General features: G+C 41.5%; 1 protein-coding gene across 2 annotated transcripts in view; it reads right to left on the bottom strand.

Moving 5' to 3' along the window:
- Positions 1-11,888: 11,888 nt before the first annotated feature.
- Positions 11,889-15,871, bottom strand: part of SAMSN1 (SAM domain, SH3 domain and nuclear localization signals 1) — a 231,578-nt gene continuing 227,595 nt past the window's right edge. Inside the window, exon 16 of one of the 2 annotated variants that reach the window (XM_060234405.1) lies at positions 11,889-12,782. In XM_060234405.1, coding sequence (XP_060090388.1) covers positions 12,583-12,782 — 200 coding nt within the window. In that variant the 3' untranslated portion in view covers positions 11,889-12,582. The remainder of the gene's footprint in view (positions 12,783-15,871) is intronic. The other variant, XM_060234406.1, reaches the window with a different exon arrangement.

Genomic DNA, 15,871 nt, shown 5'->3' with positions numbered 1-15,871 from the left:
GACTCCCGATTTGGAGCCTCCTCCCCCCGCTGGCCATAAAAGGGAAAGCGGGGGGGGGAGGGGAGGAGGAGAACGGCAGCCCTTCGCACCCAGCCCCGATCGCAGCAGCCAGAGCTCTTCCGTTTTCTCAGGCTGCTTCCCGCCCCCAGTCAGCTGGCCGGTGAAGGGAGGGGAGCCCAGCCACGCCCCCAAAGGACCATGTGCCTTTGCACCTCCGGAGGTGAGTGAGTTCTGTCTCCTGCATCAGATTTCCCAGAAAGGGGGGGGCGGGGGGGAGGGGGGTGGAGAGGGAAACGTCTTCTCATAGGGTATAATGGGGAATTGATCTGGAGGTTTCGGGGGCTCTGGGGGAGCTGTTTTTTGAGGTAGAGGCACCAAATTTTCAATATAGTATCTAGTGCCTCTCCCCAAAGTATCCCCCAAATTTCAAAACGATTGGACCAGGGGGTCCAATTCTATGAGCCCCAAAAGAAGGTGCCCTTATCCTTCATTATTTCCTATGGAAGGAAGACATTTAAAAAGGTGTGCTGTCCCTTTAAATGTGATGGCCAGAACTCTCTTGGAGTTCAATTATGCTTGTCACACTCTTGTTCCTGGCTCCGCCCCAAAGTCTCCTGGCTCCACCCCCAAAGTCTCCTGGCTCCACCCCCAAAGTCCCCAGATATTTCTTGAATTGGACTTGGCAACCCTAATTACAATATAAAACATTATCTCAGTACAATATATATAATTTGCTAATTAAAACCATTATAATTCAAACCATCAAAATTACAATTAAAACTAACATTTACAGTGCTATGTTCTAGATGTTCTCCTCGGTGGCTTACCGTATATAGTAGACTAAAATCCATATTAAGTGAAGGCCAGTTGGAAAAGGGTAGTCTTGCAGGCCCTACGGAATTGATCAAGACTCTGCAGGGCCCTCACTTCATCCAGTAGTTGGTTCCACCAGTGTGGAGTTGCGATCGAAAAGGCCCTTTCTTGCGTACTCTTCAGCTTGGCCTCCTTCGGCCCAAGGATTGTCAACTCTTTTTGTGCACCTGATCTCAGTACTCTCTGGGGCACATATGGGGAGAGACAGTCCCTAAGGTAGGCAGGTCCCCGGCCATATAGGGCTTTAAAGGTAATGACCAGCACTTTGTAATGAATCTGGTATACAACTTGCAGCCAGGGCAGCTCGCACAGCCCCGGCCGTATGTGCTCCCACTTTGGGAGCCCTAGTAACAGCCTGGCTGCCGCATTCTGCACCAGCTGCAACTTCTGGTTTCAGCACAAGGGCAGCCCCATGTAGAGGGCATCACAGTAATCCAATCTCGAGGTGACTGTTGCATGTATCACTGTTGCCAAGTCGTGACGTTCTAGGAAGGGGGCCAGCTGCCTCACCCGCCTAAGATGGAAAAAAGCGGATTTAGCAGTGGCTGCTATCTGGGCCTCCATTGACAAGGAAGGCTCCAGTAGAACCCCAAGCTCTTGACCTTGTGCGCCACTTTCAATGGCGCACCGTCAAAAACTGGAAGGGGGATTTCCCTCCCCAGACTGCCACGACCAAGGCAAAGGACCTCTGTCTTCGTTGGATTCAGCTTCAACCTACCCCACCTGAGCCAACCTGCCACGAATTGCAATGCTAGATCCAGATTTTTTGGGACACAGTTAGGCTGACCGTCCATTAGTAGATAGAGCTGGGTGTCATCCACATATTGATGACATCCAAGCCCATATCTCTGGGCAATCTGGGCAAGGGGGCGCATGTAGATGTTAAATAACATTGGAGAGAGCACTGCCCCTTGCGACGCCCCACAATCTAGTGAGTGCTTCAATTGCCACTCTTTGTCCCCGTCCATCAAGGAAGGAGGAAAGCCATTGTAAGGCCAACCCCCGAATCCCTGCGCCGGCGAGGCGACGGGTCAGTAACCGATGGTCGACCATATCGAACGCAGCCGATAGATCCAACAACATCAGCACTGCCATGCCACCTCGATCCAGATGCCTCTGGAGATCATCCACCAGGGTGGCCTGCACTGTCTCCATCTCATGACCCAGGCTGAAGCCGGACTGGTGAGGATCTAAGATGGAAGTGTCATCCAGAAAACTCTGCAACTGTAACGCTACTGCCCTCTCAATGATTTTACCCCAAAATGGTAAATTTGAGACCGGCCAATAATGTGCCAATTTGGCCAGATCTGATGTAATCTTTTTCAAGAGACGGCGGACCACAGCCTCTTTAAGAGGTGTTGGAAAACGTCCCTCTGAGAGGGATTTATTTACAATGTCCCATATAGGACATCTAAGTTTCCTCTGGCAAGATTTAATTAGCCAAGAGGGACATGGGTCCAAATTGCAAGTTGTTGGGCTTACAGTAGAGATTATTCCGTCAACTTCCCCCAAGCTAAGTGTGTCGAAGTGATCCAGAACTGAACCAGAAGACAGGCACGGAGCCTTGAACTCTTGTACTGTATCCAATGTGGCGGGAAGGTCGTGGCGGAGCGACGTGATTTTATCTGCAAAAAATTTCACAAAGCCTCTCAGCCAATCTCTAATTCCCTGGCATTTGGTCTACCTTGAGGCAGTGTTGTAAGGTTTCCAATTATCCTAAACAATTGTGCCGGGCGCGAACTTGTAGACGCAATCTTAGCTGCAAAGTAATCCTTCTTATTGGCTTTGACTGCCATCTCATAGGACCTCATAAACTCTCTATAAGATGTTCTTGTCGCTTCGTCTCGAGTATGCTGCCATTGCCTCTCTAACCGTCTGAGCCCTTGCTTCAGCTGTCGCAGCTCCAGGGTATACCATGGAGCCAGCTTAACACGAGGGCGCAGAGGGCGTTGAGATGCGATCTCATTGATAGCTCTGGATAGTCGGCCATACCAAGACTCAAACAGGTCATCAAGGAAATCGCCAGGGATCCTGCAGAGCCATTTGGAACCACTCAGGGTCCATCAGACTCTGCGGGCAAGCCAAAATAGGCTCTACACCCATACAGGGTTGGGATGGAGCATCTACACAAGCCTTGAGGGCAAAGTGGTCTGACCCTGGCACCGCCTCAGCGGTAATACCGTCCACCAAAACCCTGGCCGCAAAGACCAAATCTAACATGTGCCCCACCTGGTGAGTGGGTGTTGTAACAAATTGGGAGAGTCCCAGTGTCACCATGTAGGACACTAGGTCCATTGCCTGAGTGGAGGTTACGTCATTGGCATGGACATTGAAATCACCCAGGATCACAAGCCTTGGTATTCAATGCCCAGTCTGTTACGGCCTCCATCAGGGATAGTAAAACACTGGCCGGTTCATTAGGTGGACGGTACACCAGCCAGATCACCAACCCCTCCCCCACATCCCACGCCAGACTGGAATATTCTATACTATTGATCATTGGGGCTGGCAGAACCCGGAAGGAATAATCCTCTTGTATGAATAGCACCACCCCTCCCCCCTGCCCGCTAGTCCGTGATTGGTGAAAGACTGAGGATCCTGGGGGGGGGGGGTCATCTGGGAGAGAGCTACAGTCTCCCCATCTCACACCCAGGTCTTGGTCACACAAGCCATATCCACATCCTGCTTAAGCAGGAACTCCCTAAGGGTCGAGGTCTTATTATTTATGGACCTGGCATTACATAACACCAATGATGGAGTCAAGCCATTCCGCTTGACCCCACTACCTGTCACCATTGGGATGGGATGCAGACTGGAAGGAACACTATTTTGTCTTGGCCTTCTTCCCATATAATTTTGTCTGCTCCCACCATCATACCTTCCCCTCCCCAGGAGTACTGGAATCCCCAGGTCGGGCATCCTCATCGGTGTCCGGTATGGCATTCGCCAACATGGATATAACCTCCCTCACCACCCTATATTAGATGTTAAACTTCCAACCCTGCCCTTCCCTCACCAATCAAATTTGGCTAGCTCACTAATAATTTAATCTAATAGTTAATTAATTTAAAAATTCCAACCCTATAATCTCCCCTCTAATTGATTAGCTAAAAATTCTTAACTTAATCAATAGCTCTTTAATAGATAAAACCCTCCCAGTTAATATCCTCCATCAATTAATTTGCTAAAAAATATATAAAGTTCATCAAAGCCAAACAATTAACAATAATCCAATTAACTAAAACAATTTTCCCCAATCAATTTAATAGCCAGCAATATAATTCTATGTTAGTCAGGTGATTTCCTCTGTTCAGGCAGAGAGTTCAAGAATAAGGAGGAAGTGGAGGCTTCCGGTCTGAGAATCCAGCTGAGCTGATGTCTCCTGAATGAGGAGAAACTTAATTCTCTGTTCAGGGTAGAAAGAAGCCTTTTTTCAGCTTCCTGCCTACATTTCTCAGATAGAGATTTGTCCAGGATACATACAGAAAACTTTTAGTCGGTTAACCTTGGCTTATGAAAGATCTCGGAGGAGATCTTTCTGAGGCTTTGAGGACCGCCGAGGAGAAGTGGCGTATTCAGCATCTACAGAGGATTATAGAGCCATTTAATTGGCATAAGCCTGTCTGGATCTCATTCTCTTTTGGGACTGATAAACATCTGAATACTGAGGAGACCGAAGTTTAAGCTGCATAGCCGTTGAAAGGTACCTGATTACAATCTCTCACTCTGAGACTTTTAAAAGATAATCTAAATAACATTGGAAGGTGGGAAAAACCGAATTACAAAGATGGGGAGGTGAGGAGGAGAAAGCCTAAAACTTGGACTCTGTTAAATTAAGGACTTTGTTAGAATCTGCGAAAGAAAAGAGTTGTTTTGAATACCTGTGGTGGCTGACGTATGCATCGGTGTCATAGCTCTGCACTTGCAATCAACATAACAAGCACTCTAAAGATCGTGATAATTGAAGAACGTGAACTGGGGCTTAGTGAACCAGGAAGTAAAAGCTGAAGGCAAGAGGAGCAAGAAAAAGGCCTATGCTAGGAATTTTAACCATAGAGAAATTACGATCGCCATTTTGAAGAACAGAAAATTGTTAAAAACTGTTAAAAATCAATATTTAAGCCCAGGAAGTTTGGAGAATGGCAAAATTAGTCTCATTTTAAAGGGCAAGTTATAAGCTATCAGATTTGGTGTTGGATTTAAGAATTGGAGATTTTAGAACTTTTAAAGGTTTTTTTTATGTCAGAAGAAAGACAAACTCATGCAAGAGCCCACTCTTTGGATAAAATGCAAAGTCAGTTTGATACCATGGAGGCTAGGATTATGAAGGGTGTGGAGAAGATGTTAACAGCTTGTAAAAAAGAAGGAGGAAGTGGTCTTCCATTAAGCACATGATCTTCTTGTGAAAGCATGTAGTTCTGTAGTGTTTGTTGTTTCACCTCCCAGTACCCTTTCCCTATAGAAATAAATATGTTTTTGCTTTTTCGTGTTAAATGCCTCTCAATGATTATTTGATCCAGTGATCCATCATACTGTTTGAGATAAAGAATCAGAATTTCAAACAGAATTCCCTAACAAAATTTGTAGCAGTCGACAGTTGTTCTCACTACAAAACTGATTATAGCATGGACTGTTTTTTGAACTCTAAATGATTTTTTAAAATCTGGATCATGTTGAGAGCATTTAGAAAGCAATAGGCAAAAAGCTGCTATGCTGTGTAGACAAGCCTCAATTTTAAAACAATGCCTTTTTTTTCTCTTGCCATTACTGAGAGTGTTCCAACTTAAATGAGCTTTGAATTCAGATTGTCTCGATCTGGAAACGCTGCTACTTTTGTCTAACAGCCTAAGATGTGCTAGAAAGAGAATTTTTGGAGCTTTTTAACCCTTTTTCTGTGGATTATGTCGGAGACCTTGGAAAAGCCTTGCTGCAGCCATGCATACGCACATTCAGCCGCCTTTTCTCTCCAGTGAGGAAGGAAGAATCTTTAACCCTGCCCTGCCTGATTGCTGTGGAAAATGTCGAACCCAGAGAGAGGAGCCACTGGATCTTCTGTTTCCACATCTTCAGGAACAGCCACTGCAAATCTTGGTTTTGGTACCGTGAATAACCTACCAGTGATAGGATTTAGTACCCTGAGGTTAACTAAGAATAATTTCTCATTCTGGCTCTCGCTCCTAACGCAAAGACTTGAGATTTATGGAGCTGAAAGAGTTTTGTTTGAAAATCCCCCTGAGAATGAGCAAAAAAATCAAATTTTAAACAGCTAGATAGTTTTGCAAAAACTCTCATTTTAGAATCTATTGAGGCATATGAAATTCCTGAATTGCACACACTTAAAACTGCAAAAGAAATGCTTGAATGCCTTAAAGATAAATATAACAAAACTCCCATAAGCACGATTCATGATTTAAAGGGCAAAATATTTGGTTTTCAAGTGCAAGAAGGAGAGAATGTGACTAAACGTCTGAAGGAATTTATGTGCATGCAATCCAGACTAAAGGAGCATGGTGAGGCTATTGCAGAAAGAGACTTAATCTCAATTATATTGAAAGCTGTACCCAGTATTTACAAGCCAATTAAGATGATTTTGAGACTGCAAAAGGATCTGAGTCTGGAAGGCCTGTTAAATACTATTGAGGAGGAAGCAGCCTCCAGATCTGGGGACAAGTACACTGAACTGTCTGATTCTATGTCTGCTTTAAGCCTGAAACCACATTATAGGAATAAGTCAAGAAGAGATTTAATATGCAATAGATGTAGGCAAAAAGGCCATATTGCAAGATATTGTAATATTTGTGATGCTGCTACTGAACAAAGGAATAGCAATGTTAAAGCACATGTTTCAAATGAGGGAACATGGGTGTTATCTCATGGCCATAGAAATAATAGCAGCCAGAAATTTTTAAACCAGAAATTTTCCAAGCCACATACCCCAGGTGGGAACAAAGAAAGGAACAGAGAAAGTACCATGCATGTTAATAATGTGAATTTTATTGGTGAAAGAGGAAGATTTTTTATTGATAGTGGACCTTCTATGCATATTTGTTGATATAAAGGCATGTTTTCAGAGTTGGATGAAAGTCAGAGACCTGAAATGATAGGTGCCAAGCAGAAACCCTTAAAAGTTTGTGGTGTGGGTGAGATCAAAATGAAATTGCTTACCACTGATGGAGATTTAATGCCAGTAAGACTGAAAAATGTAGCTTATGCACCTGAATCAATTGAGAATTTACTTTCAAGCCAAGTGCTTATAAGAAATAATTATGCTGTATATCTTGATAAAGGATATGATGCTGAGATTATTCAGAAGAATTCTGGAATTAGTTTTAAACTGGATGAAATAAATGAAGCTCATTATATTATGGACTTAAGTGAAAGGTCAGATGCTGTTGATGTTGTGGAAAAGACTGTTTGCCAGACTGAAGGCAGAAAGTGTGACCATAGGAGATGTGTTTATGCTTGGCATGTAAAGTTAGCTTCGATTGGGAGAAATTATTTTTTTTTCAGTTTTCACAGAAGCAAAGACAAAATATAGCACTGTCTATATGCTCAAATCAAAAGATGAGACTCTTGATAAATTTAAAGAATATGTTGCCATGGTTAAAAACAGATTTGGGCGTGCAACTCAAAGCTTGCTGACAGATGGAGGTGGTGAATATTGCAATACTGAGTTTAAGAAATTTCTGAAAGCAGAAGGGATTGAACACAAAGTAACTGTCCATACACTCCACAGCAGAATGGGAGTGCAGAAAGAATTAATCGTGTGTTACAGGAAATGACCAGAGCAATGCTCATGCATTCTGGCTTACCTAAAGGCTTGTGGGCTGAAGCTGCAAATACAGCAGTGTATATTCACAATAGAATACCTTCAAAAGTAACAGGAATTACTCCTGGTGTACCTGGTTACCTGTAGTGACCACCAGTGAACCGGCAGGTCTGCTTTCTGAAGACTCTACTGAACCAGAAGTGGAAATGGGTACCGCACCTCAGGGAGCGACAGAACCTCCACTCTTTTTAAGACGATCAGAAAGGAGCACTATAGGGCAACCACCACAGAAATATGGATACTGTGATACTGTGAGATCTATAGAGACTGTGAAACCTAAAGAGGAACCCAAGAGCTGGAAACAAGTGTGTGATTTACCTAATGAAGAAAAGGAGAAATGGATTCAAACAATGGAACAAGAGATACTATCCATTTATGAAAAAGATGTATGGACTCTTACAAAGTTACCTGCAGGAAGAAAGCCTGTTGGATGCAAATGGGTCTACAAAATAAAGTACAAAGATGATGCAACTATAGACTTGTACAAAGCAAGGCTAGTAGCCAAAGGCTATGCACAAGAATTTGGAACTGATTATTCAGAGACTTTTGCACCAATCAATAGTGCTACACTTAAAACACTACTGAGTGTGGCATCATCTAGAAATATGCTTGTAGAGGACCTAGACATTAAGACAGCATTTCTTAATGGTGTGTTATCAGAGGAAATCTATATGGAAATACCTGAAGGTTTTCAAGTCCCTGGCAAAGAGAACGATGTTTTCAAACTCAACAAAGGACTGTATGGTTTGAAACAAGCTGCGAAAAGTTGGTATGACAAAATAACTGGACTACTGCAGCAACAAGGATTTGAGGAAGGGAAAGCTGAACCCTGCATGTACACTAGACTTAAAGATGAAGAATATCAATACATTCTGGTTTACGTTGACGATTTGGTTGTGAGCTGCAAGAACAAAGAGGACATTAAAGACATTGTTGAAAAGCTGAACAAAGAGGTCAAAGTCAAAAGACTTGGAGATATTAAACACTATCTAGGAATACAGATTGAGAGACTCGAGGATGGAACCTTTCAGCTGTGCCAAAGATGAAAGATTATGGACTTTATAGAATCTCTTAGCATGAGAGACTGTAAAGAATCTAAGATACCTCTTGAATCCCAGACTAGTTGGATACATGGATGCCAACTATGTAGAAGAATCGTGCAATTACAGATCAACCAGCAGATACTTGTTCTTCTATGGAAATGGATTTGTAGAATGGACTAGCAGAAAACAGACTATAGTGGCACAATCTACAGCAGAAACTGAGTGTGTGTCAGCAGCCAGTGCCTGCAGTGAACTTGAATGGATTTTTCATCTGCTGAAACACTTCAAGATAAAAGAGCCTGTACCTATTGTAATGTTTGAAGATAATCAAGCTTGTATTGCTATATGTAAAGGGGAAAGTAGAACAGCCAGAAGTAGATCTATCAGTATTAAATGTGAGCTAGTGAAAGATCTACACCAGAAGGGGCTGGTTAAGATAGAATATTGTTGTACAGAATCTATGGTGGCTGATATACTTACTAAGCCATTACCTTGTGCTAGATTTGAATGTTTACGTGAAATGATGAATCTAGTTGATGTGAATGTTGCAGTGAATAATCAGTAATGACTATTGAATGTATAATGACTTGCACATTAGGCAGTGAGAAGGGGTGTTGGAAATATGTATCTGTTTTGTACATCCTGTGCAATGTTCTAAAGTTCCAGTCATTATAGGGTTAACACTGTGCCTGATTCCCTGTTGTCTGCATGGCCTAGGAAGAAGATACTGACTGCTGTCAATCAAGGTCTAGAAGTAGGAAAACGTGTTTTGTTTGTTTGGTCAGTTAGTCAGGTGACTTCCTCTGTTCAGGCAGAGAGTTCAAGAAGAAGAAGGAAGTGGCCTTCCATTAAGCACATGATCTAGTGTAAGCATGTAGTTCTATAGTGTTTGTTGTTTCACCCTTTCCTTGTAGAAATAAATATGTTTTTGCTTTTTCATGTTAAATGCCTCTCAATGATTATTTGATCCAATGATCTGGATGATCCATCGCACTTTTTGAGATAAAGAAATAGAATTTCAAACAGAATTCCCTAACAGAATCTTCCCCAGAAACTCCAGCTGCTTCAAAATACAGTGACACATCTCCTGATGGGGACACCATTGAGAGCTCATATAACACCAGTCCTCTATCAGCTGCATTGGCTACCAGTTGGGTACTGGATTAGGTTCAAAGTTATAGTATTAACCTTTAAAGCCCTATGTGGCTTGGGATGAACATCTGCTGGACTATCTCTTTCAATATGTTCCCAGAAGGGTATTATGCTGCTTGAAACAAGATCAACCAGCAAGGTAAAAAATTTTTTTTTTCATTCAATTATGCTTTGCCTTCGTCTGTTGATAATCCACTCAGTGTTTAAACTATATTCAAAGTCTCTCAGAGTGAAGATAAGAATGATGAATGTACCTTTTAGATGTTCTCAACTCCCCCGGCTCATGTTTTCTTGCAATTAAAGTCAGTCCCTCTAGAGTGCTTGGATTCCGACAGCCTTGAGTGACTTTAGAGTCACTTTAGAGTCACTGCAGACGATGGTTGACAAATCCCATTGCCGGACATCAAGAACTGAAGGAGTCAGTTCCCTGACCCCCCCAGATCGATATCAACAGCTTTAAGGGAAAATAAGTCGTCTTGGATTAACCCTTGCCTAGGGTTAATGAGCATAGACCTTATCAGGGGTCTTTTATACCCTGAACAGTGACAATAAAATCCCCCTCTGTTAGGGAGCTGCAGTCTGTCTTCCAACCAAACAAGAAGTCTGCTTTGACAGTGCTTTTTGTATTTCTCCCATGTGATTGAGGCAGCCAAGCAAAGCAGCCTCTTGCTCTTTCCCTCTTTCCCCTCCCTTTTCCCAAAGGGAGGAGGAGCCTCAGCCAGTGGAGGAGCTTGGCTCTGTAGTTCTGTTGTATGACTGAGAGAGCATAGGAGAGCTACAGGGAGAAATACAAAAAGCACCTTTAAGACCAACAATGTTTTATTCAAGGTACGATATTGCCTGCTACAGTGTGCATGTGTGTTTTGTTAAGCTCATTTTGCCAGAGCTCACCTGTGTGCAACTAGGTTCCCTCCCCCTTTTGATTGTATTCATGTCCTTGTGATGCAGTCTTTCTCAGTAGGAAACTATTTCTTTTGCAATGTATTCATGACCTCATGATCCAGTCCTTCTCAGTTTATATCTCCGCTACCTGTCATTACATTTTATGACACACATGGCCCCATTTATTTCAGATCCGGCTCTCATAACAAATGAGTTTGACACTCCCGTAAAATATTTTAATTGTTTTATTCTGTTGTAACCCACTCTAAGCCTGCTTGCGAGGCAGGATAGAAATATGATTAAATAACTTATGCCATCTATACCTCCTCCCATATCCTGGTCTACATAACATCTACTTTCCAGACATCTGGAAGTCAGTGCCTCATTAGCTAGATATCACCTCACTTGATATTCCTGTGTTTTGTTTTGAAATCCATTTGGTTTCAGATTTCAAAGGTTACTGTGGTTGCAGTAGAAGAAACTTAGCATGTGAAGTTAGGGGACCCTTTAGAATTGTCAGCACTTAATAGATTCTGGTAAGTTCATTGGTGGAACTGAACCATCTGTAGAACTGAGACAGAATGGACTCTGGAATTTGGGGTGGATTTATGACATGCTTCGACCTAAAAACTCCTTATTTGCTGAACCAGTTCTGGAGCTCAGTAACAATTCTGTTTCTAGTCAAAATAGCCTATTTCTAAAGGGAAATGTATTAATTTCTTTGCATAATTCTTTATTTTGTGAACAGTGTATATTGTGATATGCTCAGTTTTTCACAACTAACAACAAATAATATAACACAAAAATATATGCTGTATATATGTAGTATGAGACACAATCTTGGAACTAACATTTGAAATTAAACGAATTCAAGTCATGTTGATTTTCAAAAGGAACATTTTAGGAAGTTTTTAAAAACTTGTGAAAGTACAAGTAAATGAAACAGAGTGAAGGATGGACAATGTTCTATGGTAATTTTAAGCTATTATTGACTTTGCTAATAAATACTTTTCATGGTCTATTTATGTTCTAAGTGCATTAAATAATTATTTTGCCAAAGCAAATTTTGAAGAAGCAAAAAAAGAGAAACTCTTAATTCTAGTAATTGTATTTTCACAATGTTTACAAAGGCAATAATAGGAATAAGGAAACCTTTTATGTAAAAACGAGCAAGCATACAGAGTATTCAGAATACACTTTCCAGGTATAAATATCTTGTTACGTATATAAATATTCCTTTATGACATCATAAATTATCTTAAAGTGATCACTGAATTTAATTTTGTATTAAAGTTGATGAAATTAGGCCTAAAAGTTTCATATTCAGAATTCAGATATTTGGCTATCTTTATGTTAATTGCAGTGGCTTTTTGGTGAAAACATTACTGTGTAGAAGTGTATCAGAGGATAAGAAGGACAAGCTAATTTCTTTGCCTTGTAAAATAATTATTTACAGTATTTATAACACTTAGAAATGTTTTTGAAAATAAGCAGTCTCAGAAGCATAAAGCATTACCTAGACATTTGCATGATAGAAAAGGAATTTGCTGTACAAATTATGTATAAAAATGCAATGACTGGGTTTTTAGCAAAATTACAAAAGGAAGTAGAGGACTGTTCAAGAGACACATATTTTCTTACAGAAAATGCCATTAGATGGAAAACCAGTTATATATTGAGTCTCAAAATTGGTTGATAATGGACATTACTTTGTATTATTTCATTTCCATGCTAGCAGATAAGTTCAGGGTGTTTGCTAAAGCCGCAAACTCAGTGTGAATCATTCTAGAAATGTGAGCCCATTTAGTTTGACTCAGTGATGGTGATTGCATGCACCAGGGCAGAGAGGTTCTCTGTGTCTGGGTCGTCTTTGCTGTTATCTGAATTTTCTGATGAAGTATAACAGCCGGAGTCTCTTGGACAGTCACTTGACTGTGACTTGTTAAAGCCAAGGTCAGAGCTTAAGGTCTGTGGTACTTGCTCAGCATCTTGGTCTTGTTCATCTGCAAAAATGAAACAATATTATTATTATTAATAAGCCTTCATGTCCATGATGGCTACATGGCTGCAAAAACCATGGTACTTTGCAATAATTATTTTCATTGGTATCCATTTCCATTATAAACACAGATATCAAGCAGGGAACTACTAATAGTCTTCTAAGGTTGTCAACCTCCCAGAATTACAGCTGATCTCCAGAGAACAGAGATCAGTTCCCTTGGAAAAAATGACTGCTTTGTAGTGTGGACTCTGTGACATCCTCTCCTAATGAGATCCCTTCCCTTCCCTCCCCAAGCCCTGTCCTCTCCCGGTTTCACTCTCAGATTTCCTGGAATTTCCCAACCCAGGCTTGGCAACCCTATATCTGATAGTCCAATTCAGCAAGAGGAAACTTGCATGGAAATAAATGGTCAATATTTCCCAAACTCAAGAAACATGAGCCATAGCTGTGTGTACAGACCTGCAGTTACAGTAGGATTACTACAATTCCTGCCATCCCCCACCCCCCGTAGCTGCTGTTTTTGAAGACATAATGTTGCGCCTCTTGGGGGCTGTGTCATGGCCCAAACTACTCAGGAAGCCGCCTAAGCCTGGCTGCGCCCCAACTCCACCCCCTCTTGCACCTGAGCACTGTGCTCTGCCTCACTTCTGCCAACACTCGGGTGCAGCCCTCAGGTGTCGCTGCTCTCGGGTGGAGTGGCACTCTGGTGACCCATGCGCATGTAACTCCCCTCCGCTGTGGCAGAGCTGGCTGTACGTGGGCACAAATGCTTCTTGCTCCCACATAGTGGATCGTCTGCTCCCAAAAGACTTTCTGCCCCTCCCCTTAGGATTCTGCTCTTAGTGACATACAAAGTTACTTGTGCCCAGTGCTTTGGTCAGGGGAGGACGGGATATAAATTTGATTTTTTTTAAAAAAATTTGCAAGTAAATTCCACTGTTTTCCCCACTTGATGACAATCTCTCACTCAAACGACAACTGCTAGTGATACGGCTCCAAAGGGATCCAAAAGGCAGCAAAAGCCCATTCAGTGTGGCACAAGAAGGGCAAGGACAGCCTTCTCCTACCTGTTTTCCAAACACTAAAAAAAATAGTTCTTGTGTTTTAACAATTTATTGATAACATATGGTTACAAATCTTAATTATAAATTTCCAATACTAACCCATATGGCATTTCAATCCCCCCTCCCTCCAATGTTGACTTCCCCGAAGCTATAGATTCAAGTTCAATACTAAAGGTACTACTAACTGATCAAAGTTATATATATATATATATATATATATATTTCCCATTAATGCTAAAAAATTGTCCAATGTCTTTTTACATTCCACTCTTTCTCCATATATCCTTTAAATTTTTTCCACTCCTTTTTGAATATCTCTAAATCATAGTCTCCTAGCGTTCTAGTTAGTTTGTCCATTTCACTCCACGATAAAACTTTCATAGTCCAGTCCCATTTCTCTGGTATTTTTTCTTGTTTCCAAAGCTGCGCTTACAATGTCCTAGCAGCTGATAGCAAGTACCAAATTAGAGTCCTGTCTTCCTTTGGAAATTTTTCTAATTGTAATCCAAGCAAGAACGTCTCTGCAGTTTTCTTGAAATCGTAACCCAAAATTTTGGAGATTTCTTGTTGTATCATCTTCCAGTACTCTTTCGCTTTTTCACAAGTCCACCACATGTGAAAGAAATAACCTTCATGTTTTTTACATTTCCAACATCTATCCGACATTTTCATAATCATCCTAGCCAGTTTTTTCGGAGTCATATACCACCTATACATCATCTTAAAACAGTTCTCTTTTATACTCTGACAAGTTGAAATCTTCATTGAGTTCTTCCAAAGGTGCTCCCATGCATCCATTTGTATTTCTCTATTCACATTGATTGCCCATTTGGCCATTTGAGACTTTACTACTTCTTCTGTAGACCATTTCAATAATAATTTGTATACTTTTGATATCAATTTTTCATTGTCTCCAAGCAGGACCCTTTCCAGTTCTGTTTGTTCTCGTCTGATTCCCTCCGATTTAATATCATTTTCCATCAAGCTTTTGATTTGTTGCATTTGAAACCAATCATACTTATTATTTAACTCTTCTGAGGATTTTAATTCGATTTTGTCTCCTTGTATCTTGAGCAGTTGATTATATGACATCTCTCTTTCTTCATCGGATTCAGCTGTTATTTTTATTACTTCTGCTGGCACTATCCATAGCGGTTTTCTCTCGTCACCATATTTCTTATATTTTATCCAAGTATTTAGTAAAGTAAGAACATAAGAGAAGCCATGTTGGATCAGGCCAATGGCCCATCCAGTCCAACACTCTGTGTCACACAGTGGCAAAATTTTTTTTATACATACACACACACTGTGGCTAATAGGGAGTACTTCTTTCTCTACTTCTTTTACTTCTCTAAAAGTACTTCTTTCTCTACTTTCTCTATCCCATACATTATCTTGTAAACCTCTATCATGTCACCCCGCAGTCGACGTATCTTCAAGCTAAAGAGTCCCAAGCGTTTCAACCTTTCTTCATAGGGAAAGTGTTCCAGCCCTTTAATCATTCTAGTTGCCCTTTTCTGGACTTTCTCCAATGCTATAATATCCTTTTTGAGGTGTGGCGACCAGAACTGCACACAGTACTCCAAATGAGACCGCACCATCGATTTATACAGGGGCATTATGATACTGGCTGATTTGTTTTCAATTCCCTTCCTAATAATTCCCAGCATAGCGTTGGCCTTTGTTATTGCAAACACGCACTGTCTTGACATTTTCAGTGAGTTATCTACCACGACCCCAAGATCTCTCTCTTTGTCAGTGCCTGCCAGTTCACAATCCATCAACTTGTATTGGTAGCTGGGATTCTTGGCCCCAATGTGCATTACTTTGCACTTGGCCACATTGTACCGCATCTGCCACTTTGACGCCCACTCACCCAGCCTCAACAGATCCCTTTGGAGTTCCTCACAATCCTCTCTGGTTCTCACCACCGTGAACAATTTAGTGTCATCTGCAAACTTGGCCACTTCACTGCTCACTCCCAAATCTAAATCATTTATGAACAAGTTAAAGAGCACGGGACCCA

Source organism: Heteronotia binoei, chromosome 3 (assembly GCF_032191835.1).
Source record: "Heteronotia binoei isolate CCM8104 ecotype False Entrance Well chromosome 3, APGP_CSIRO_Hbin_v1, whole genome shotgun sequence".
Taxonomy (NCBI): Eukaryota; Metazoa; Chordata; class Lepidosauria; order Squamata; family Gekkonidae; genus Heteronotia; species Heteronotia binoei.
The sequence above is the reverse complement of the archived record's forward strand: the minus strand, read 5'-3'. Positions and strand labels throughout refer to the sequence as shown.